The 24,075-nt window shown below is 53.0% G+C and overlaps 9 protein-coding genes across 9 annotated transcripts; 6 read left to right on the top strand and 3 right to left on the bottom strand.

The window, feature by feature from the left end:
- Positions 1–399: 399 nt before the first annotated feature.
- Positions 400–1,335, top strand: PODANS_6_8360 (uncharacterized protein; the record flags this gene model as incomplete). Its single annotated transcript, XM_003437192.1, has 1 exon — positions 400–1,335. The coding sequence occupies one exon, from the start codon at positions 400–402 to the stop codon at positions 1,333–1,335; it is 936 nt and encodes a 311-aa protein (XP_003437240.1).
- A 1,878-nt stretch (positions 1,336–3,213) lies between these two features.
- Positions 3,214–4,848, bottom strand: PODANS_6_8365 (uncharacterized protein; the record flags this gene model as incomplete). Its single annotated transcript, XM_003437193.1, has 4 exons — positions 3,214–3,916; positions 3,974–4,413; positions 4,473–4,580; positions 4,636–4,848. 4 exons carry the CDS (start codon positions 4,846–4,848, stop codon positions 3,214–3,216), a joined length of 1,464 nt encoding a protein of 487 aa, XP_003437241.1.
- Positions 4,849–6,097: 1,249 nt separating this feature from the next.
- PODANS_6_8370 (uncharacterized protein) lies at positions 6,098–6,922 on the top strand (the record flags this gene model as incomplete). The annotated part of the gene is made up of 1 exon (XM_003437194.1): positions 6,098–6,922. A coding segment is annotated over one exon (825 nt), but the record flags the coding sequence as incomplete, so codon positions are not given.
- Positions 6,923–7,116: 194 nt separating this feature from the next.
- PODANS_6_8380 (uncharacterized protein) lies at positions 7,117–7,437 on the top strand (the record flags this gene model as incomplete). Its single annotated transcript, XM_003437195.1, has 1 exon — positions 7,117–7,437. The coding sequence occupies one exon, from the start codon at positions 7,117–7,119 to the stop codon at positions 7,435–7,437; it is 321 nt and encodes a 106-aa protein (XP_003437243.1).
- Positions 7,438–8,175: 738 nt separating this feature from the next.
- PODANS_6_8390 (uncharacterized protein) lies at positions 8,176–10,749 on the bottom strand (the record flags this gene model as incomplete). Its single annotated transcript, XM_003437196.1, has 2 exons — positions 8,176–8,464; positions 8,516–10,749. 2 exons carry the CDS (start codon positions 10,747–10,749, stop codon positions 8,176–8,178), a joined length of 2,523 nt encoding a protein of 840 aa, XP_003437244.1.
- Positions 10,750–12,646: 1,897 nt separating this feature from the next.
- Positions 12,647–14,132, top strand: PODANS_6_8400 (uncharacterized protein; the record flags this gene model as incomplete). Its single annotated transcript, XM_003437197.1, has 4 exons — positions 12,647–12,697; positions 12,766–13,662; positions 13,718–14,006; positions 14,065–14,132. The coding sequence occupies 4 exons, from the start codon at positions 12,647–12,649 to the stop codon at positions 14,130–14,132; spliced, it is 1,305 nt and encodes a 434-aa protein (XP_003437245.1).
- A 637-nt stretch (positions 14,133–14,769) lies between these two features.
- On the bottom strand, positions 14,770–15,317 carry PODANS_6_8410 (uncharacterized protein; the record flags this gene model as incomplete). The annotated part of the gene is made up of 2 exons (XM_003437198.1): positions 14,770–15,135; positions 15,201–15,317. 2 exons carry the CDS (start codon positions 15,315–15,317, stop codon positions 14,770–14,772), a joined length of 483 nt encoding a protein of 160 aa, XP_003437246.1.
- A 708-nt stretch (positions 15,318–16,025) lies between these two features.
- Positions 16,026–17,466, top strand: PODANS_6_8420 (uncharacterized protein; the record flags this gene model as incomplete). Its single annotated transcript, XM_003437199.1, has 3 exons — positions 16,026–16,132; positions 16,193–17,365; positions 17,421–17,466. 3 exons carry the CDS (start codon positions 16,026–16,028, stop codon positions 17,464–17,466), a joined length of 1,326 nt encoding a protein of 441 aa, XP_003437247.1.
- A 1,960-nt stretch (positions 17,467–19,426) lies between these two features.
- Positions 19,427–23,347, top strand: PODANS_6_8430 (uncharacterized protein; the record flags this gene model as incomplete). The annotated part of the gene is made up of 7 exons (XM_003437200.1): positions 19,427–19,868; positions 19,939–20,243; positions 20,322–21,282; positions 21,359–22,514; positions 22,571–22,772; positions 22,825–23,230; positions 23,286–23,347. 7 exons carry the CDS (start codon positions 19,427–19,429, stop codon positions 23,345–23,347), a joined length of 3,534 nt encoding a protein of 1,177 aa, XP_003437248.1.
- Between the last annotated feature and the right edge of the window lie 728 nt (positions 23,348–24,075).

Below are 24,075 nucleotides of genomic sequence, written 5' to 3' on the forward strand. Positions count from 1 at the left end.
AACCGCTCACGGCGTGAACTGTCCCAGACCCAGAGTTCTCTCAACGCTACAGTAGATCTCACACTGTGTAGAGATCCCGCCCTTCACGCTGCCATGCATGCATACACCTGACGATCGAGGGGTCAACCACCACGCCTGTCCCCTCACTGACTCACGAATCATCTTCCTTAAAAGATCAAGTCTTTCCCCTTCGAGGCAGCTGTTTCTCGACATCAACAGCATCGACTTCCTCAACCATCTATCTACCTATCACATTGACCGGCTTGACCTCCACCATCCATCAAAGACTCTTACATAACCAACACTACCAAACCTTAAAACACTTCTTCTCGCCACTAAAAAAGCCCTCAAAACGCTTTTCCCTATTAATATCAAAACAAATCTCACCCTAAAATCAAAATGGCCACCAACCTCACCAACGGCATCTCCTCCATCAGCGATGACTTCACCGTCAAAGCCGGCCTCGCCCAGATGCTCAAGGGCGGCGTCATCATGGACGTCACCAACGTCGAGCAAGCCCGCATCGCCGAGGAGGCCGGCGCCGTCGCCGTCATGGCCCTCGAGCGCATCCCCTCCGACATCCGCAAGGTCGGCGGTGTCGCCCGCATGTCCAACCCGGAGATGATCAAGGAGATCCAGGCCGCCGTCACCATCCCCGTCATGGCCAAGGCCCGCATCGGCCACATTGTTGAGTGCCAGATCCTTGAGGCCCTCGGAATCGACTACGTCGACGAGAGCGAGGTCCTCACCCCTGCTGATGACCAGTACCACGTTCAAAAGACCGACTTCAAGGTCCCCTTTGTGTGCGGGTGCAGAAACTTGGGCGAGGCGCTGAGGAGAATCAAGGAGGGCGCGGCGTTCATCCGCACCAAGGGCGAGGCTGGCACCGGTGATGTTGTCGAAGCTGTGAAGCACATCCGGACGGTGAACGCTGAGATCGCCAAGGCGAAGGCTGCTCTTGCTTCCGAGGGGGAGTTGGGTATCGCCAAGTTGGCGAGGGAGATTGGTGCTGATCCTATTTTGCTGAAGCAGACTGCTGAGTTGGGCAGACTGCCGGTTGTGAACTTTGCCGCTGGTGGTGTGGCTACCCCGGCTGATGCTGCACTCATGATGCAGCTTGGCTGCGATGGTGTGTTTGTTGGCAGTGGTATCTTCAAGGATGCGCTGGATGCCGAGCATGCTACCAAGCGCGCAAGGGCTATCGTCAAGGCTGTTGCCAACTGGACGGACAAGAAGGCGCTCATCGAGGCCAGCATTGAGCACGGGACTGCCATGAAGGGTATTAGCAACGCTGGGCTCAAGGAGGATGAGAAGCTTGCTGGCAGAGGCTGGTAAAGCGGAGATGGTGGGAAATTTTCTTTTTGGATTTTTTGGGATGGGAAAAGCGAATGGAGGTTCGAGTCTCAACACTTAAAAGCGCGGGTCGTGGAATGGGTGGCATCCTATTTTTTGACATCAATTACATTGTGAAGACTCATAGTTTTCTCATCTAGGGGCAATGAAGCATGAATGAATCGACATTATGACATTGAAACGTGACTATAGCTAGGTTTCTTTACACTCGTGGTCAACCATGACTCAGGGTGAGAGTGTCACGTTATCTGGGTCATGGTCACTACGGCAACTGTCATGCCTTAGCTTGAGTAATATGGCTTATTGGCCGGATATAAAGACACAGGATCAGAAGACTGCACATCTGTCCGAAGAGCCATGCTCCCTTCATTATAGAACATGTTTCACGTACGTGTGACGCATGGCTAGATGCCGCATCAGGATTCTGTATAGAATACCCTTTAACTTCTTTAAATAAGCACTACGTATGTACGGTAGAGAAAAGCTTACACTGCGTGTATCAATCTTTTTGCTTTTGGATACCGTCATCAGAAGACCAACGCTTACACCATCATTAACCACTCACCATTCAACATACCAAAGAACCAGCTGCTTGGGAAATATAGACCCTGCACAGGTAGGTATCGCTCGTCTAATCTCCCTCCCCATGGAGGAGAACGAGGAGAAACTAAGGAGATGGGCCGGCCTGGATATAGTACATTACATCAAGCCACCCCGATACCTGAAGTGAGAAAAAGGCTAATCCTATGTCACCAGATATTTCCTGCGCCGTGCTCGACCTTGCATGAGGGAGGATGGGTCGCCTCTCCGGGCCCAGGTAAGACAGTCATCTAACCGTTACAAACCTGATTCCTTCCTAATCAACAACTTCTACAACAACCCAGGACCTTGCCTCCTCCCGACACAACCTCTCAGGACCTACCCCGGCGATACTAATTTTGAGATGGGGCCGAACCAACGAAGCAAAGGTTTTGATGATCGTCACCGACGCCTACAACAAAATCTGGAACAAAGTCGGGATCCGGCCGTCGGTGTGGGATGAGTTGCTGCCGGTGGATTGTCAGACAGGTTGCTCTTAGGGCTTCCGTGGGCCGGGCCACAGGTTGTCAGATTAGATAGATTTTCTGCTCTCGGGAGTGATTTTTTCCAGTGCTTGACAATATCATGACTTTTCATACTTCTGTTCGGACATTCCACGCAAAGCTTTGTACTCCCCTCGCTTAAGTCTGTTGCTCACGAGGTAATCAGGTGTTTTGATAGTCGTCTATGTTTGTGGGGCACCTGACAAAGGGCCCGGGTTTCACCAGACCCACACCGGTTTGCTCTTAAGGCTGGAGTTTCTATTTGTTTACTTTTAGACTTGAACAACCAACAACCAACTTACTGTAATACCAACTGTCAACCTATTTTCTGGCCATTTTGGCCTCACTTTCGCAGCCAGTGGTTTTCCTAGACCACTAGCCCAACAATGTTGCATGTGTTAAGACAGTTTTGTAGTAACCGGAGGTCAATAAACAACTCATCTCTGTATATACATGTGTCCTCTACCTAATAATACAATCATCAACCATGAATTCCTTCCTTCCATTGCCTATCATCAAGCACAATAAAGGCAACCCAACTGAAATAATAATGCAACCCACTCCCCCTTCCCATCCCATCCCATCCCATCCCAGATCCCATCCCAGATCCCATCCAGGCCCAACACGAAAATAAGGGCAGACATCAACAGCAACACAAACCCATCCAAGACTAAACCATAAGAACGTCATGATCCCAACCCCCTCCCCCGCCCCCCCAAACCGAGAATCATTCAGTCCATGACATGCACTTTCATCCCGTTATTAAACAAAATGTATCTTATCCAATCGACCTCGCCGTAACCTCCGGACCTAATAAAGAAGCCTGCGTACTAACCGACGCCGCATCCCCCTTCGCATACGGCCTGCTCCCCGGCCTCAAAAATTCGGGCAGTTCCTCCACAATACTGCCTCGTGACAAATGAGTGTCGGATCCCAGCTCCTTGTTCTCTCTCTCCCCCTTCGTGGAGGCGGCGTTCGATTGCTTCGGCCGATGGTGCTGATGTGACTGCGCCTCGACATCGATATCCCTGAGGGCAACGTCCTCTATTACATTATTTTCTTTGTTGTTGTTGTTGTTGTTGTTGTTGTTGTTGTTGTTGTTGTTGTTGTTATTGTTGTTTCTCACCGTCGGCCCCTCCTCGGCGACAATCTCCAACCAGTCCCCGCCGGCCCCAGGCCGTGCCGGCGCCGGCTGATTCCGCAATGGTTTCGACCCGATCGTCAGCTGTGCTCCTCCGTTGCTGCCTGCCCCCCCACCGCTCGGCATTCCTGTGCTCTCCCCTGATGGGGGCTCGAGTAAATTGGGAAAGAGGCGCGTGATGAGAGGCTTGAGTGTCATGGCGCAGGCGACAAGGATGGATATGTGGATCTCGAGTGACGTCCAGTGGCTCGACAAGGCGTTGACGTAGGTGTAATCTACGTGCGGGTTGCTTTTCAACCAAACAATGATGCTGAGGCGGATGACGGAGACGATGCAGATGCTAGGGGCGCGTTCATGTCAGTGACGTGGCAAGTGCCTTCCAAAGATTGAAACCTACAAAAAACCAATCGCAAAGACGACGGTGACGGCGATTTTTTGTCGTCGAGGAAGTTTCAGTGGCATGATCATCGGGATCGGGAGGAGAAAGATCAGAAAGTCTGTAAAGACGCCCAAGCTAGAACAAGCTGTGAGTTTCCAAACAACGCGTTGGGGGGAGGGTGAGTGGTGAGGGTGTTCATACCTGGTGTTAACCCACCAAATAGACTCGGAATGACAGTAGCTGGCCTTGACTCTGGGATCCCACACAGACTGGAGTGGAATGCAAAAGGTGAGCGTGGTGCCGAGTGCCCACAGATTATGCACAACGACGAAGATGAGCATCGCCCACGAACATTTCTTCGCCCAGTCATACGTGAAGATGGTCACGTATATCACGCATATCGAAGTCTTGCTGAGTCCCAAGGAGACGCAGTAGAAGAACAGGGAAAAATACCATGTCTGGGCACTAGAATCAGTCTCTCTCATCTGTCGTAATAGGTCGGGAGAAGGTGCCGTACCTTGAGCATCTTGAGAAAGTTTTCTTTCGGCTCAATATCATATACGTGTTTCCCCATTCCATAGCCAACTTCCACTGTCATCACGGCCGACATGCCTGCAGCTGCGAGCTAGTAGACTGTTAGAGGACCGCTTCAAAGTAATAATCTCGCTGAGGGGACGTACAAGTGATGCAAGGACCAGCCAATCTGCGGCACCAAGACTCCGGACAATCTTGATGCGAGTCCAGAATCTCAAGGCGACAAATATGGCGGCGAAGCTAAAAGCGACCCAGACCGAAGCCGCTATCTCAGGCCCTCTGGAATCATGCGGCCAATCTTCCTTGGGCCCGTACAGGGCAATGAGTGCACGCTCTGCATCTTCTAGACTGGGGCCCATCGAGTCGTTATAACTGTCGTCGAAAGAATTGAGAAACGGACATGCCTATCAGCACAGGAAGCGCAGGACGGTGGTACTCAAACAAGGGCTGCTGGACATGGCTCTGTCTTGTCACAGACCCAGCAGGCAAGAAGAGTGAGAGAGTCAAGGTGTGGCTAGCTACTTGGCTCTCCAGGAGCGTGGATCTCTATCGTCTTTAAAGAGTGCCCCCGGTAACCTAAAGGCCAGGGTGAGGGTTCAGCAGCATCGCCTAGCAAATCCCCGCGGTCCCATCGCCCCATTCACTAGTATGTAACTTATGGACAACAGGGGTTAGTGGCATTCAGGGGTAGCATCCGGGAGCTTTGCTTGGGCCAATGGGTGGTAGGGTGCATGCTGTTTCTTGGGGAAAAGCCATCTGGGGTAGTGGAACAACCTCATCAATCAAGCGACCTCATAACGCAATGCGTACATGAAGCGATGAAACTGGCAGACCAGCTTTCGTCTCCCGAGCCTGGCGATGGGATAAACATGTCGGAGTCTAGTATCGCCCCGTTAGTGGTACGGGCTAGAGGTCGACGACATCCACTTGGCAGCGCCACGGCACTGACGGGTTTCTATCTGAAGCGGTAAGCCCATCACCGGCGTGGACTTGCAAATCCACAGATTACAGAACCGGTGAATCGGAATGGGACGAATTGGTCAGGGGATCGTCAGGTTTGCAATTCTGAAACCAAGGCTTGAATGCGGTGACAAAAATCTTGGGTTTCTCTTGGCTGCGTCGATCCAGTTATGCAGCAGTGATGCTTCGGGATTGGGGCGCCTGCAGCAGCCTCACAATGCGCGGGATTGTCGGAAGCTCTGTGTGGGCAAATGGGAAAAGATGCCATCTTCCTTGTGGAGGCAGATGGCTATTTCTGCGCGGCGTAAGAGATCTTTTGTTCCGCAGAGCGGGGGAGGATTTATTAGAAATAATCACGGTGTTGACCCAACCGAGTTACTGCGCCGAGCCAACAAGCTTTTGTGTTCTCTAGGGCAGGGACGATCACACCTTCTGCTTCTTGCGGCAGCCACAAATTAGCCACCGTCGACCAGCCCCAACAAGAGGAAGCAGACAGAAGAAGCTATTCGCAATCTCATCGAGCGAGGTCCGATGTTGTAGGTGGTCATCACGTCAGTCTAACACACTCAAATGTGAAACATTCACGGATCGCACGGCGATCTCCTCATTTTTTGCCTGGTGTAACCCTGATCTGATGATCCTTGGTGATCGGCTGAGCTGCCTGCCTCGCTGGCAAGACCAGTTGCCTGCCGGCAAGTGTTGGCCCATGCATGCCCCACCAAAATTTCCAACACCGCGGGGCAGCTGTTTGATGCATTGAGCCTTCAGATCACAAGCATCAAGTTCACTTTCATACTCTTACATCTTACCACCAAAACCAGCCCTTCAAGCAGCGCACGCCGTCTATTCTTGAATCATTTCAAATTGCAGTACAACCCACTCTACACTTCTCAACAACCAACACATCAATTCACCATGTCCGCCACACCCTTCGACGAAGATGACGACCCCATCATGGCCGAGTACAACCTCTTCGTCAAGCCCCCCCTTCCCGAAAACCGCAAGCTCGTCCTCCTTCAGTTCTTCAACAAGACCGCCACCGACCCTTCCACCCTCCGCATCCCCCACATCATCGGAATGCGCCACAAGCCCGAGTCTGGTTTCTACGAGGTAGACCTCCCAATGGACATCAACACGGCCTACGATCGCAACAAAGGCGTAGAGATGGGCACCGCCCTCACCAAGTCTCTCGAGGCGAAAAAGGGCGGCACGCACGGTTTGGCGGGTGGATTCAGCTCCGTAGGTCCCGCCGCGACAGCAGCAAGCAGAGGTCGGAGGATGGCCCCTGGTGAGGAGGAACCGCCACGGATGAACTTCGAGGAGGCCGCGAGGAAGAACATGGTGCTCAAGACGCAGACGCTGAGCGGGCATCGCGTTGCGAACGAAAACGTACCTCACAGTTATGTTGGTGTCTTCAAGGGCAGTAAGTTCACCTTCCTCACTCTTTACCCATTCCCACTGTCCTCTTACTGACCGCCCCCTCCCCCTCAGATAACATCCACCTAACCCCCTTCAGCGACACCGTCAACCTCCGCCCCTTCCAACCGCACCTTGATGCCGTCACCGAGCAAGAACGCCTCAACCGTCCCAACCCAAACGCACCCCAAGACGCCGCCCCTGGCGCCCGCGCCCCAGGCCGCGCAATCCAAATGTCTCTCAAGTCAGCCATGGACGGCGTGGCGACTGACACTATGGCTGACCGGACGCACAAGGTCCAGCTAGAAAAGTGGCAGCACTTGGATTACATGCCCGACGACACGAACGGTGCCTGGCAGGCCTACAGGGAGAACCTCTTGTTGGTTCCAGAACAGGATTTGGAAGGGGTCAACAAGGAGGGGACGAAGGAGGATGCAAAGGGCAAGACGAAGGAGGTGGCCGATGAGAGGGATAAGATCTGTGCCATGCCCGATCTTGTCGACAAGGTTGCGCATTTGAGGACAGATTGGGATGAGGAGAAGTATATCAAGATTATAACGGAAAAGTGGTAGTTTTTGGCATTTGGGCAAGGTGTCTTGGTGGTTGTCCTAAAGGTGGAGTTTAAGGGCGTTTTTTGTGTTTGGGGGCAACTTCATGTAAAGGGAAGGTTTTACTAGTATGAAGTACAATCGATACCCTCCCCGTCTTCCAATCGAACATAAGAGACTAAGGATTTGAGTTGGCACAACTCCTCATTGTATCTTGATGCATGTGCATACATACTGGGGTGTTGGAGAATGAATGGTGGAATATATCCAGCAGCCTGAAGCAGAATAACGGCCTTTGTCAACACAAACGACGGCTTCAACTTGAAATTGCCAGATTAACATGATACAGAAACAGAAACAAGACAGACTGTGCTATGGACCTTGTTTACAGACATGTCCCAAATACCGCACGCAAGAAATCAATAATTCACGTATGGCTATGCTCCTAATTTTAGACAAAAGATCACATAAACTTCCACACCAGCCTTTCCTGACTCTCCCTCCAGAAGTTCCCCGCCATTTTCCACCATCCGTTTTGTTGGGTATCATTGCCAGTTAGAGCAGCTTTCCATAAATACTATTGTGCAATGAAAAATAATGCGCTGCCAGTATAGAACCTGCCGTGCTTTGTGCGCTCCGCTTCATGATGCATCAAAACTTTTGTGCGATTAGGACGAAAAGAAAATCCAGGATTGACACCTATCAAAGATCCTTCTGGCCTCAGCGGTACGAGATCCTGCCAAACCTGGCACTGCTCATTAATTACTGTAGAAGCTCGACATCCAACCCAATGCTGCGCATGAAGAGGTTCACATTCTGGAGACGCTGGGCGCCCATGTCTGCGGGGAGTGTCTTTGACAAAGCGACCGTGTCCATGACGCGGTCCTTGACAGCAAGTACAAGCCTCTGCTGCTGCTCTGGGCTAGCTCCTATGCCAAGCGCCGCGAGCAGTTGCCATACGTAAATGTCATCGGCTGTGTTCACAGAGCCAGGGAACATATAGGGAAGCGTAGGTTCGAGACGATCGAAAAAGTCAGTGTGACACATGTCCCTGTATTTCGTTAGCCATGGTCGCGGTGGTATTGGGTGAATATCAACTTACCAAGCCTGCCAGGATGGATGAGTGTTTCCAACATTAACCTTAATAATTTCGGCGCGGCTCAGGATCATGGTGATCATGGAAGCTCCGATGCGACTCTTTGCAATAATGTCCAATCGTTGCTTGGAAAGAATAGACAACAGACCGGCAACGATGTCAAGATCGAGCTCGTTCAAGAAGTTGAAGAGCGTATTCATGACGGCGTTGGAGAAAATGTGAATATTCTCGCGCATTGCAGCTGTCAGCTGGACCGCGGCGGACGTCACCTGGGCGTTGACAACAACATCAAGCTTGTCAAGATTGACGATAACCAAGGTGAGAATGGTGGTGCGCTGCTCCTGGCTGAGATGGCGGAAGATCCTGTTCATAGCCTTCATACCCTTGTTATATGACAGAAGCGCAACAAAAGGATGGGGGTGTCCCGGTTGAGGTTCATCGTAGACTCTCAGCGCGGACCACAGATCCTGGTTCAGGGCTTGGGCTTCGTTGCTCCAACGCATGCCCCGCTGGTGACCTTCAACATCGGTGTCGCTTGTAGGGGGAGGTGGCAGGACGCGGTCGTGGTCTTCCATCTTCATGAGTATGGTATAGATGCGTTCAATGGTGCGCAGATCACTCTTACGATCGCCGGCACTGACGACCTTGTGCGCACTGCTAGGACGGTTGGCATCATCGGTGCTCTCTGTGCGCTTGATGTTAAGCAGCGGCTTGGGTGTCTTGGCGTTGCTGAATGAAATTTTGCCCAGACTTCCCTCGATGACGAGTTGCTTGTTCTTGGGCTTGTTCTTGGCAGCTTCAACAGCTCGCTGGACCTGCTGTTCCATACGCTGCATATGATTCTCAGGGCCTCGGTGGCGACGCATGTGACCCGACCTGTTGCCAGTCTGGAAAAGATAGGTCTGTGCAAAGTTGTTGAGCGGCTGGTTGGGGTGTTGCCTTTGACCGCCCTGAAGCGAGCTATGAACTTGATAGTAAAAATCTTCGGTAAGCGACTCATCAGTCCCGTGCTCGTTCGGGTTGCCAGTGGCGGCAACAAGCTGCTGAAGCTGAATGCGTGTGACGAAGCTTTTGTCCTGGGGTGTCATGACACCGTTGTCACGAGACATCAGGTAGATCTTGTGGTTCCGTTTAGCGCGCTTAGCCTCCTGTTCCATGTAGGCGGCCCTTTGCTCTTCGGTAAGCTGGGACACCTGGGATGGATGCGTTATGATGTTGGGCTGTCTCCCGAAAGAACCCTGCTGTCTATGGGCGGGTTGAGTTGGGGGGGCAGAAGGCCCTGGTACCGGAGGCGTGGGATGCTGCTGCATCCCCATTCTAGCGGCATCTCCAGAGAGACGATTCGGATTCTGCAAGATTTGAGTTGGCTGAACAGAAGTCGATGACGGTTGCCGTTGATGAGCAGCAGGTTGGACCGGGGGCTGGGGCGAAGGCGCTTGGGTGGACTGAGGTCTTTGCAGTACGTGAATCGGGAGAGCTTGTCTGGTATGATCAACCGGGGGAACAAATTGTTGCTGAGCCGGTTGAGCAAATTGAATGGCCGGGTCATAAGGGATTTGCGAAGGGCCTTGAGCATGAGGAGCCGGAGATGGTGTAGCTTGGGCAGCCTTGGCCTGGGCCTGAGCCTTCATTTGAGCCTCGACTTCCTCCAGGCTTAGAATCTTGCGACTGGGCGCGGAACTCGACTGGGCAGCCTGCTGGGAGACCTGAGGGGCAGGCTGTGCCGGCTTCTTCGGCGCCACACCCCAGAGAGAGGCATCGACCTGCAATTCGGGAACCGGCTCGTTGTTGTTGTACTTGTCATTTGAATACTTCTCGTAGCCGGTGCGATAGTGGCCCTGAGATGTATAGCCGTACGAGGCTGCGCTTTGAAGAGACGGCTGACCGTAAGACATCTGCTGGACAGGCTGGGCAGGCTGGGCGGACCGGGCCGGCGGCTGTTGACGGTTGAAAAGATAATGTTCCTCCTCGATGGCATTCTGAACCTTGGCAGTTTGCGAGAAGAAATCAAAATCCTTGCCAACAGGCGCGGCAGCTATGTCACTAGTATCCCCGAAAGTATCATCGTTGTAGGCGTCCTTGGTTTCTTCGAGCTGATCTCCAAGCCCGTCATAGGTGTCTTCAAACTCCAAAGCATCGCCATCGTCGTCTCGGCCAGAAAGGCCTTGGAAGGGATTGTGGGCCTGTGAAAAGCCAGTGGCCGCCGTGTTATGGCCGTTATTGAATCCAAAGAACGACATGATTGCGACTTCGGTGGAAGGTGCAGAGACGCAGAGGTCGAGAGAATTACTAAACGAGGGATATTAGCCACTGATGCGATAATGATACTGTGAAAGCCCATGGCCGAAGTTGGGCAGAATCAAGGGGGCAGCCCTGGCGGTTGCGTCAAGGCATAGTCGACGCCGGAGGCTCCAAATGGCGCAGCCAGACCCGTTGGTCGCGGGCAAAGGCGATCCACATGCACATGGCTAGTAAGGGGAAGGAAATGTGTAGTACTTACAGCGTGGAAAATAGAGATAGCCTTGTGGTCGAGTCGGTCAAATATCATGATGATGTGATCGATGCGACCAGATTGCGAAGGTGGGATGGCCGGAACAAGCGAACCGTGAAGGCGGCAGGCTTGTGGATGGAGCTGTATACTGCTGAAAAGAAACACAACAAACTCGAGCCCGAATACAGAAACAAGATCGCGGCAAAGCGCCGCGGGAAAACAAACAGGTGGCGAGGCAAAGGAAAGGGACGAAGTGAATAGGTATCCAGGTGGATGAGGTAACCTTGGAGTTGGAGGTTGCGAGAGCCAGTGGGTCATCACCGTGGCTCACCCCAAAGAATGGAGCGCTAAGTGGGATATGTAAATGATCCGGTTGACCAATAGGCGTTGCCATTGACCCCGGATTATCTCGGATTATTGCTGTGGTGGTGGGGAAGTGGGTGAGTCGTGCACGGAGCACACAATCCTCCTGCAACACCCCGCGTCTGACAACTTCAGCCAAATCTTCAGAGGTTTGGTTCTGCCCGTTGCATTTACAGCGGGACCAACTGCTCCTGGATATTTTAAGCCTGCTCCCAATATCCATACTGCCCTGGACCGAGTATCGTAATGCTTGCTTTCAACTACCATCTATCACATGTTACTTTGGCGAAGCATCACTGCTTGTATGGAAGTTCTGCACAACAGCCTACCTTTAAGCAACCTCCCTGTCTCTAGGTATCAGTTGGACGACCAACAACATGAACCAACAGGGCAAGCATGCCTCTCTAAAGAATGCCTACGAGCCGTTGGGTAAGAATCAGTTTTGCCCAGCTCCTTGCTGCACAAACCGTCTTTTAGTTGCGGCGCCGTCACTCGGAAGATTCAAGCATCGGCAGTGTCCCACATCAAGCCCCACGCGGAGAGCAGCCCGGTTCCTGGCGGCGCGGGACCTGCGGATCGGATCTCCCTCCAGCTAGGTACTGTCGGATAGCAAGAGGAATTCAAAGGGTCCAAACTGCAGGCAATATAGAGTCACCTGCGTGTTTTCTATGGCCCCAAGCATCTGTGGCATTCTGCTTGCATTGCATTGTCGCTGTCCCCAAGCGAGGCAGGGTCTTCGGCGTCCGAAGGGCTGGAGATGCAAGGATTTTACGAGATTTGGCGACCTTTGTGACAAAAGGTTCCATCATATCTTGGGGTCTATGTGGATTGGTTGTGTGACAGTTAGAGGTGTACCTGAGGAGCACTGAGACCATCCCTTAATTCCCTGGACTTTTTTGGCGCTTGGCCCCAAGGGACAGAACGTCCGCTCTATTATTTTTCTCTCCATTCCTACACCTCCACGTCGTGAATTCTTGACTCTCTTAAACCCTTGAGAAGCGCAGGTTATGACAGGCTGTTCCTGAACCTAGTCACCAACGATATGCTCCATCAATAAGCTCCCTGGTTTCGTTTGGACACGGCGTCCCCACAATAACGTTAAGCTTTGGCCTGGAACAACTCCTCGCCACGATCACGAATTGCCCTTGGGCGTTTCCAAAACCCAAGCGCTGTCTGGAGACCTCTACCACGCACTCTCCAGTTTGGCGATCGCATCTTCTTTTCTACTTCCTCGTCTGCCACAGCCATCAAAACGCCCAACGATTTGACTGGCATCCTTCACCATGGCGGCCGGCAGCGCTCGCTATGTGCGCTACATCCTAATTGCCTTTTTCGTACGTCAGCCCTCAAGGTGATGCCCCAGCTTTGCTGTGAAGACTTCCTGTTAACGCATGCGCTTTAGGTATTGGCAGTTTTCTACTTTATATCGGATTCTAGCAATGCGATTTCCCAAAATATTCCTATCCCCCATGGCAACAAGGGCACCGATGACCACGCCCACAAGGATGCCGTTTTAAACAACCAGCCCAACAGCCATGATGCTGCTGGTGATACCCACAACACCAAGAACAAGCCCGCGATCCCCAAGGTTGGCGCTAACATCGATCCCGCCGAGTACCCGCTGGCCATGACCCCAAATGACCCCGGATTCCACGATCTGTCCGGCATCAAGGGAGGACCCCGCGTTAACGCAACCTTCGTTACCCTGGCACGCAACTCTGACGTCTGGGAGATCGCCAAGTCCATTCGTCAAGTTGAGGACCGTTTCAACCGGAGATACAACTACGACTGGGTGTTTCTGAATGACCAGCCCTTCGACGACACTTTCAAGAAGGTCACAACATCCCTTTGCTCGGGCAAGACGCACTATGGTCTCATTGGCGAGGAACACTGGGGTTTCCCTGATTTCATCGACCAGGAGAAGGCCAAGAAGGTTCGCGAGGATATGAAAGAGCGCAAGATCATTTACGGCGACAGCGTCAGCTACCGCCACATGTGCCGCTTCGAGTCTGGCTTCTTCTTCCGTCAGCCCCTGATGATGAACTACGAATACTACTGGCGTGTCGAGCCCTCGGTCGAGCTGTTCTGCGACATCCACTACGATCCCTTCCGCTTCATGCACGAGAATGGAAAGAAGTACAGTTTCGTGCTCAGCTTGTACGAGTACATTGAGACCATCCCCACCCTGTGGGACAGTGTCACCAAGTTTATGAAGAATCACCCCGAGCACATTGCTGAGGACAACTCCATGGGTTTCCTGAGTGATGACGGTGGCAAGACGTACAACAAGTGCCACTTCGTAAGTGGTTTCTCTGCGCTCAATTTGAGGTGATGTGCTGCTAACAGTCTTCTAGTGGTCCAACTTTGAGATTGGTAGCTTGAGCTGGCTCCGCTCCAAGGCCTACATTGACTACTTTGAGTCACTCGACAGGGATGGCGGTTTCTTCTACGAGCGCTGGGGTGATGCCCCTGTGCACTCGATTGCTGCGGCCCTCATGCTTCCCAAGGACCAGATTCACTTCTTCAACGACATTGCCTACTACCACGTGCCCTTCACCCACTGCCCAACGGGTGAGAAGCTCCGCACGGACCTCAAGTGCCACTGCGACCCCAAGAACAACTTTGACTGGAAAGGGTATTCTTGTAAGCATCGATAAGGCCTCCTTCTTCTGGAAACATCCAGCTAACTGACTTCTTCTAGGCACATCAAGATACTTTGAGGTCAACGGTCTAGAGAAGCCCGAGGGCTGGCAAGACCAGACTGACTAAATTGTTTAGTGATGACCAATACAGAATAGCTGAGCTGTTTGGAGAAACAGGGATATTGATATAGAGTTGTACCAAATCCTATCGAGTTCATGACTGTTTTTCGTTTTTTTTATCTGTCTTTGTCTTACCGAAACATACAACCATCATCAACTCATGGTTGACAAACGTACTGGGTCGATTCTTTTTGCGGGAACTAAGGGACGGCCTCGAAATCACACCACAATGGAAGAACAACCGAGGGATATGCTAGGCAAGCAAGCGATGTTTCAGTCATGTTGGAAATAAGGAGGGTGGAAGGGATGGCGGATTTCGTCAGTATGGAAGTTGACGGTTTTTGGGAGAGTTTCTCGCTGTATATATTGTTACCTTTTCCCCTTGTGATCCTGCCATGGCTTAGACGAATGCGAATCCCATGGGAGTGTTTTGACGTTGACTCTTTTGTCATTGCTGAGCTGCTACGCCCAATTGGTGTTTTTAGATGATCTGTATAATACAATGATGTCCCTCCAATTTTGGCATGACCTGACCTAGCCGACCCTTCTCTTGATGTCCGCCTTCTCTCTGCCCAAGTCCAGCTCCCTTATTTGCCCACTCCATGGGTATCATTCCCCCTCATACGCCCCCATCCTCTTCAACCTTAAACCGTCGCCTTCTTAGGCTTCTTCGTCCCAAACTTACTCCTGCTGCTCACCCTGCTGCCCACACCGCCTAGATCGAGCGCTCCGCGCACCAGTCTGTACCGCACACCGGGACAATCCTGGGCTCTGCCGCCGCGGACTAAAACCACGGAGTGCTGCTGGATGTTGTGGCCTTCGCCGGGGATGTAGGCGGTGATGACCTTGCCGGTGGAGAGTCTCACACGAGCGGTCTTGCGCTCGCCAGAGTTGGGCTTTTTGGGCTTGGTGATGCCGACTTTTACGCAGACGCCTTTGAGCTGGGCTGCGTGGATTGCTGAGAGAGCGGGGGAGACGGGGTGGCGGGCTTTTTGGGGTTTTCGGCATCCCTGGGGAGGAAGGTTAGATATTGGGAAGGGGAGGGAGGAGGGGGGGGGGGGAGGGGTAGACGTACTCGGAGGACTTGGTTGAGGGTTGCGGATTGGGAGGGGGTGGTTGAGAAGGTTCTGATGGGGGAGGCGACAGGGAGGAGTGATGGTCTGAAGACCAGGTTTTTGAGAAGGGATGCCATGGTGAGAGAGCTGGGTGTGTGAATGGCGGACGAGACTGAAGATATCGCCGTCGTCGTCCTCGTCCTCGTCGCGAATTGGCAGGCCGGGCGATGGAAAGTATGGGATCCACAATTGTTTTCCTGGCTTAGCGCGGGCTGCTCATGACAATCACGGGATGTGGCACGTGCTTTCGCAACCTCCAAAAGCTGCCCCGGCAATTGTCGGTTCAAGTGGACCCCTCCCCCAGGTCAGATCACATGGCGTTCTCCATCGTGCGTCTCTCTCCCCGATGTGCGATGACGCTGCTGGGGGTTTGTCCGCGGGGAGCCGCTTGACTGGTTAGTGCAGATGTTACCTCGGCTTTTGGACTTGTTTCCTGATCGTCCCCTTCCGCCGTTGGAAGCGGATTGCCTGTGGTGTGCCATTCGGTGCTGTATTCCTCACTGTGTCCTCTGGGGGGAATACATCGTTAAGTGCTACTTGGCGGGTCCGTTTCCGTTGAAGAGAAACCGCCCCTCCGAACATAGATCGAAACTAGAGCAGTTCCTCCGGTGTGGTATAAAGACCGTTTAAGCTGCCCACCTTCCTTTTGTCCCTGGACTTTTTGTTTTTCTTGTGATTCCGTTTTCGATTTCCCGGTGCACCATCCCATACCGTTCAACGTCCACCCCGCCCTTTGTAGCGTTCCAACCGTCGTCTGTACCCTCCCTACGTTTAACATCACCGAGATGAGGCCCTTCGCGAGAGCATTGCGCCCTGCTGTGCGTAGAAGTCTGGCTGTTTCTGCCCCCAGGATATCCAGCGGGAGAACGGCTGCGCTTCCTGCTGTTCAGATGTGAGTTCAAGCTGCTGGTGTTTATGGGCAAGGAACTGTAGTTGACAGCCCCCCTCCCAGCGCTGCCCGTCCTCTTTCTACCACTGCTCCTCGCCGCGATCCCAGCCTTGCCGATGTCGCCCCAACACCCATCACCCACTTCTCCGAGACCGAGGTCGCCATGGCCGAGGCGGTCCAAAAGTTCGCCAACGACGTCATCCTGCCCAAGGTTCGCGACATGGACGAGGCCGAGGAGATGGATCCCACCATCGTCGAGCAGCTCTTTGAGCAGGGTATCATGGGTGTTGAGATTCCCGAGGAGTACGGCGGTGCCGGCATGAACTTCACCGCTGCGATTGTTGGTATTGAGGAATTGGCCCGTGTCGACCCATCGGTATCCGTCATGGTGGACGTCCACAACACCCTCGTCAACACTGCTGTGATCAGGTGGGGTAGCGAAACCCTCAAGAAGAAGTACCTCCCCAAGCTGGCCACCAACACCGTTGGCTCCTTCTGCTTGTCCGAGCCGGTTAGCGGTTCTGACGCTTTCGCTCTGGCCACCAAGGCTACCCCTACCGAAAATGGGTACAAGATCAACGGCAGCAAGATGTGGATCACCAACAGCATGGAGGCCGAATTCTTCATTGTTTTCGCCAACCTCAAGCCTGAGCAGGGATACAAGGGTATCTCCGCCTTCATCGTTGACAAGGGCATGAAGGGCTTCAGCATCGCCAAGAAGGAGAAGAAGCTCGGCATCAAGGCCAGCAGCACCTGCGTTCTCAACTTTGACGATGTTGAGGTCCCCAAGGAGAACCTCCTCGGTCAGGAGGGCCAGGGTTACAAGTACGCCATCCAGATCCTGAACGAGGGCCGTATCGGTATTGGTGCTCAGATGACCGGTCTTGCTCTCGGTGCGTGGGAGAATGCTGTCAAGTATGTGTGGAACGACCGCAAGCAGTTTGGAAAGTTGGTTGGCGAGTTCCAGGGTATGCAGCACCAGATTGCGCAGTCTTACACCGAGATCGCGGCGGCGCGCGCGTTGGTGTACAATGCTGCTCGCAAGAAGGAGGCCGGCGAGGATTTCGTCATGGACGCTGCCATGGCCAAGCTTTACGCCTCCCAGGTCGCTGGCCGTGTGAGCGGGTTGGCGGTGGAGTGGATGGGTGGTATGGGCTTCGTCCGTGAGGGTCTGGCTGAGAAGTTCTTCCGTGACAGCAAGATTGGCGCCATCTATGAGGGCACGAGCAACATTCAGTACGTTCTTGTCTCTTGTCTAGCTAACCGGACTATTGCTAACAGAATCCTGCAGGCTCAACACCATTGCGAAGATGTTGCAAAAGGAGTATACCGCTTAGGTTGTTTTCTTTTGTCACTCTGTTTGAAGCATACATTTGAACCGGAGTTATCTTTTTGCATGGGCGGTTTCCTTAGGCCTGAAAATGGAGGGCTTGTTTTTGCCTCGTTGAGAGCTATAAACCATATGAATACCATTTACACAATACATATCGTGAATGAACCAGGATCTGCTTGTCTTGCGGTATGTCTTGGCGTTTTGAAGGTGAAGTGGATTCTGGGGAAGTCCAGAAAACAGACTTGCAGCCCTATGGATGGGGATTGAACTTGCAAACTTTCCATGTCCGCACCTTGTGAGATGTACAATGCAGTATTGGCAGATGTTAAGGTCGTGAGATATTCCTTGCATGTCTCTTCATCTACACCGAGACCGATGGGAGAGGAGGAAAAGCAAACGGGCCGACATGATGGGCCACATCTCGGCTGTAACCATACTCAACAATGCAGACAAACATGTTCCTTCCAAGGCTGCCATAGATCGCTCGGCCTCTATTGAGGTTGGAAGATCAGACTCGGACACCTTCTCGGTAGACCGGGTCCAGAGTACGAAGGTACCCAAACGCCCGGCACGGACGGATGAGCACAACAAAGTCCTACGAGCAGTCCTAGCGACGAGTCGGAAATGAACAGAAGCATATCAGCCGTAGCGAAAACGCCAACCTCATCCACACTGAAAGATGAGATATATGCAATATGGCTTCAAATCTGACAAGCCGTTATCGGTCCTGCCAAGACCACCCCAATTAATACCTTAGGGCTCTGAAGCACAGCCGGCATGATCCCAAGTGGTGGTTTCCGGGATGCAACGCGATTCGATGTGAGATTTTTGGATTGCATGTCGAGAGTTGACCGACGTTGCGCATTGCCATGCTCACAGACGGAAAGCAAGGCACCTCATGGAGAAATCGAGACACTGCCCCTCACTCGATGCTCCACTTCCCTGCCTGACTGTGACTGTGTGACGGGGCTGAGAAGCACTGGCTATCAGCAAGACATTTCTTGATGGAATGAAGATTTGATCCCGTCCGTACTTCTCGTCCACGCCATCCCAACTTCCACCCGATATCTCTCGCCCATCCCCGTAGTTCAGGAGTGCAGTACGGAGTACGGGCTGTTTATCTGATCAACAACACGGCTGTGCCACCTCAACCACGGTGTGAAAGTGAGCTACCCCGCAGCGCGCCACTTGGTCAAGCTATCGCTTGGCTTTGGGACTCGGTGCATGGGCCAGGGTTCAACGACCAGGTGAACCTCGTCGTCAACAGTGGCCGATAGACAAACCTTGAGCAAAAGCTGAAAAAGTGGCCACAAGCAGGCGAGGTTCGTGACAGCCTTGTTCCAGCCCGTGGAGGCGAAGCTCTTTCTTTGGATGACCACGGCACATATCAACCAAAACTTTTGGTAGAAGCGCAAAAGCCCGAATTAGCGCAGGCCTATCTTTGTGAGTCCTATTATTCCCGTTGCTTTGCCAATCCTCATTCATTCCCGGCATCTTCCCCTTCAGCAACAGCGCCCAGCAATAGAGAAGAGCATACCCAGCTCTAGTCCCCAGTGCGCCTCCACACCACCAGCTCCCACAGCAACCCAAGTTGGGTGGATAGCCAACATTTCCACGCTTCGCTGCCAAACACTACCCACCGACTCTCGCATCCCAGGTGCTGCAGTGGAAGGAAGGAGTCGCCGCAAGGTACCGTGGCCAAGTGTGTCTCCCCAGAGCTGTTTCCAAATGCGAAACACATCAACCCCGCCATAACCCAGCACTGACGACATCCCATCTCGAGTCGCTCGCAAACAGCAACCTCCGCGTCCTGATCGGCGGGCTGGTACGCCAGTGGCTCTTGCCCTACGACACTAGCCAACATCCTAAAGAGAAAAAGTCTTCCTAACAACCTCTGTTATCACAGTATCCCTTAATAGTCCCCGTTTTCACCGCGCGCCCGGCCGCGCACCAACACCGCCGCCATGACCGACGACGACAAGATTGTAGACATCACGAAGAAGATTGAGCGGGAAAAGGCCCTCATTAATGCGGCACTGGTTATGCGGCAGCAGACCCTCAATGATACCGTACGACAGAAACTCGACAGCCAGGTCCGCGAGGGCCGCCGGAACCTTGCTTTCTTCGAGAGCAGGCTGAAGGAACTGGAAATGCGCCGTGTGAACCAGTCCATGGATAACATGTCACTGGGCGGATCAACATTGGCCTCCACCAGAAGCAGCGAATATCAACACGACGACAGCGGACGACCTGCACCTCCTCCCAAGGATGGGTCCGGATATCCTTCAAACTATGGTGGCCAGGCACCCTACGGTCCTGGTGACCTGATGCCTCCTCGAGGCCCCTTCCCTGCTGGAGCGCCAAATTCATCGATCCCCAAGTCCCGCCCCAACTTTTCAAAGCTTGGTACGTTGTGACCACACGAGCCAAGTTCGATATGTACCTTCCAAGAATACTAACATCTGCGGTGTTACAGATCTTATCAAGTATGACACTCCCCATCTCGGACCACGTATTCAGCACATGCTGTCGCAACTTCAGTTCAAGCTCAACGTGGAGGAGCAGTATCTCAAGGGTATCGAAAAGATGGTTCAGCTTTACCAGATGGAGGGCGACAAGAAGAGCAGAGCGGATGCTGCCGCTAAGCGCGTCGAGAGTGGACAAAAGATCATACTCTTGAAGCAAGCACTCAAGAAGTTTGAGGAGCTGAATATCGATATGGATGCAGATTCTCAGGATGGTATGCGTGCTCAGTTCCACCAGATATCCTTCCATGTTGAAGTTTGTCTACTAACGATGTAATCTCACAGATGATAGTATCAACAATGGCCTAATCTACGCAAGCCTTTATCCGGTCAGCTCTCGGTTCGCATCGTCGCTGTTAAGGAAGTTGACCATGCGCCTCTGACCCGCTTTTCCCGCTCCCCCGAGACGTTTATCACACTCAAGGTGGAAGATGCCATCGTGGCGAGGACCAAGGCCTCCCGCAACGACAGATGGGAGTCGGAATACCACAGCATCTTCGTGGACAAGGCCAACGAAGTGGAGTTGACGGTATACGATAAGCCCGGTGAGCACGCTGTGCCCATTGGTCTTCTTTGGGTCAGAATCTCCGACATTGTGGAAGAGATGCGCCGGAAGAAGATCGAAGCCGAAACTACTGCCCAGGGATGGGTGTCTGCCGACCGACTTGGGTCTCATGATGCCCGCGGTGGCCCTCCTCCTGCACAGTTCCCTATGGGCGCACAGGCTCCCCAATTCCAACCACCCCCGACATCTCCAGGACGGTTCCACGGTTCTGAAGACGACCCGCAGTTCTTAGCCCCGAGACCTGATGTTGCCCCCGTCATTCCACAATCGGTTGAGGGCTGGTTTGCACTGGAACCGGCAGGCCAAATCTTCCTCAATCTCAACTTCGTCAAGGATACCAGCGGTCGCGGTAGACCCGCCGACGCTGGTCTTGGACGCAAGGGTGCCGTGCGTCAGCGCAAGGAGGAGGTTCACGAAATGCAGGGCCACAAGTTCGTCGAGAAACAGTTCTACAACATCATGCGCTGTGCCCTCTGCGGTGAATTCCTCAAGTACTCGACGGGCATGCAATGCGAGGATTGCAAGTACACTTGCCATACCAAGTGTTACTCACAGGTGGTCATCAAGTGCATCAGCAAGAGCAATGCTGATAGCGACCCCGACGAGCAGAAGCTCAACCATAAGATCCCCCATCGTTTTGTTCCTTTCTCAAATTTGACCGCCAACTGGTGCTGCCACTGTGGCTACATGCTTCCAATTGGTTCGAAGAAGAACTCTAGAAGATGTACAGGTAAGGGCTTCAGCTAGCTCAAACCCCTGAAGTCAAATGATTTTTAGATTGTTGACCATGCTGACTCGCTGGATAGAATGCCCGTTGACTGCTCACACTCAGTGTGTGCATCTTGTTCCCGATTTCTGTGGCATGTCCATGTTGCAGGCAAATCAGATCTTGCATAGTATCAAGATGGCGGCAGAGCAGCAGAGGACCAAGAAGGAGAAGGCCAAGAGCGGCTCCGCATCATTGAGCGAAAAGACGCTGAGGACGGGCAGCAAAGGAACCACGAGTAGCGTTGGGTCCAGTTCGACTTATCCGCCCGTTTCCTACACCCCTTCAACCGCTTCAGCCGACGCTACTGAAGCTGCAAAGCATATGTACAGCCAGGGGTCCCCCCAACGTGTTTCTGGACCAGATCGGACGTCCATAAGCTCAAGCGCTGCCTCCGCCGCAGCTGCCGCTGCCATGTCCCCCAAGCCCCAAACTCCCACACAGCAAGCCCCGATACCTGATTTTGGGCCAGGACATTATGGTTCACCTGGTGGATATGGACGTCCTGGCCAGCAAGATGATATGTATGGTGGATCGCCAGCTCAGCATCAGCAACAGCCTTATGGCCAGCAGCCTCAGCAGCGCAAGTACAACCCCGCCGACTACGCCAACATCGGGGCTTACCCCGTGCAACAACCAGCGCAGCCCCGCCCCGTTCAACCACAGTCGCCTCCCCAGCAGGTAGCCCCGCATCACCAGCAACCGATGTACCAGCAGCAGTCTCAGCCCGTCTTGCATCAACAGCCGCCCAAGCAGCAGCCGTTGCCGGCGCAAACTGAGCCTGCCATGATTGTGCCATCGGCGTCGGGCGTGCCGGTTCCGACCAAGAAGCCGCTGCCCTCGGCCACCGACCCGGGCACTGGCATGCGCATTGGTTTGGACCACTTCAACTTCCTCGCCGTGCTTGGTAAGGGTAACTTCGGCAAGGTCATGCTGGCCGAGACAAAGCGATCTCGCAAGCTGTATGCCATCAAGGTGCTCAAGAAGGAGTTCATTATAGAGAATGACGAAGTGGAGAGCATCCGGTCAGAGAAGCGCGTCTTCTTGATCGCCAACCGGGAGCGCCATCCCTTCCTAACCAACCTTCACGCTTGCTTCCAGACCGAAACGAGAGTGTACTTTGTGATGGAGTACATCAGCGGTGGCGACTTGATGCTGCACATCCAGCGTGGGCAGTTTGGTACTAAGCGGGCACAGTAAGTTCATCGTTTGGCCGCAAAAGACGCAATGTCTAATACTGACTATGATACAGATTCTATGCTGCGGAGGTGTGCTTGGCGCTCAAGTACTTCCACGAGAATGGTGTCATTTACCGCGATCTCAAGCTCGACAACATTCTCCTCACCCTGGATGGGCATATCAAGATTGCCGATTACGGTCTCTGCAAGGAGGATATGTGGTACGGCTCGACCACCAGTACCTTCTGCGGTACTCCTGAATTCATGGCCCCTGAGGTATGTAGTGCGAAATGGAAGCTGGGGGGATGTTGCTGACAACTTGTGACAGATTCTTTTGGACAAGAAATACGGACGGGCCGTCGACTGGTGGGCATTTGGTGTTCTGATTTACCAGATGCTTTTGCAACAGTCCCCCTTCCGTGGTGAGGACGAGGACGAAATCTACGACGCCATTCTCGCTGACGAGCCCCTCTACCCGATCCACATGCCCCGCGACAGTGTCTCCATCCTGCAGAAGCTGCTCACACGCGAGCCCGATCAACGGTTGGGCAGCGGACCGACAGACGCTCAAGAGGTGATGTCGCAGCCGTTCTTCCGCAACATCAACTGGGACGACATTTACCACAAGCGGGTGGCGCCGCCTTTCCTGCCTCAAATTAAGAGTGCGACAGATACGAGCAATTTTGATAGCGAGTTTACAAGTGTGACGCCAGTCTTGACGCCTGTGCAGTCTGGTATGTTTTGGTTTTTCCCAAATTCATTCAACACAACGCTAACATACAATTGTAGTACTTTCGCAAGCCATGCAGGAGGAGTTCCGCGGCTTCTCATACACGGCCGACTTTGAGTAGAGCGATGGAAAGCCGGATACTTTATGAGGGAGGTTACCAACTGGACTATCGTGAAGCCGACCGCGGTCTGTCTGTCGAAGTTTGTTGCCGACATGGCAACCACCAACACAGAGACGAGAATACTTTGTGCCTGCAACGTGGCTAGTTGTTTAACGCTGCTGTTTTGGTAATGAAAGGGGGCCGAGGGGAATTAGCATATACCCAGGGCACTTCGTGTCCAGCTGCGTTGTTTATGAGGAGGGACAATCGTTTGACGGGAGGGGGAAGGCAGTGGGCATTATGACAGACCAAATTTGCTGCTTCGAGAGAGGGATCTAAGAACGGCAAGGCGGCGGTAGGCAGGCTGACAAGTGAGGTGTCAAGAGAAGAACTGGAGGATGGCGTAATGGGTTGACAATGATGGAAGAAGCATATGTGAGTAGGTGGAGGGCGTGCTGTGCGACGTTTGGGTCTGGACAAGGTCAAGGTTAGGGTGGAAAAGACACCAGGGATGAAGGGTGGGGGGGCATTTTCTTGCAAATGTCTTTTTCTTCTTGTATCAAGGCCGTTTTCTTTAGAAGTCAAGCAAATGAATGGGAGAGATGAAACGACCTTTTTTCACCTTACGGGGGTGCCTCTCTATATGTCACGGCAGTGTTTGCCAGGAAGGGAAATACCTTCCTTTTTATCCATATCCCCCCTTTTTTGGTGGTTGGTCAAATTGGATGTTAACTCCCAACCCAACCCAG

The sequence above is a fragment of the Podospora anserina genome, chromosome 6 (assembly GCF_000226545.1).
Source record: "Podospora anserina S mat+ genomic DNA chromosome 6, supercontig 4".
Classification (NCBI taxonomy): domain Eukaryota; kingdom Fungi; phylum Ascomycota; class Sordariomycetes; order Sordariales; family Podosporaceae; genus Podospora; species Podospora anserina.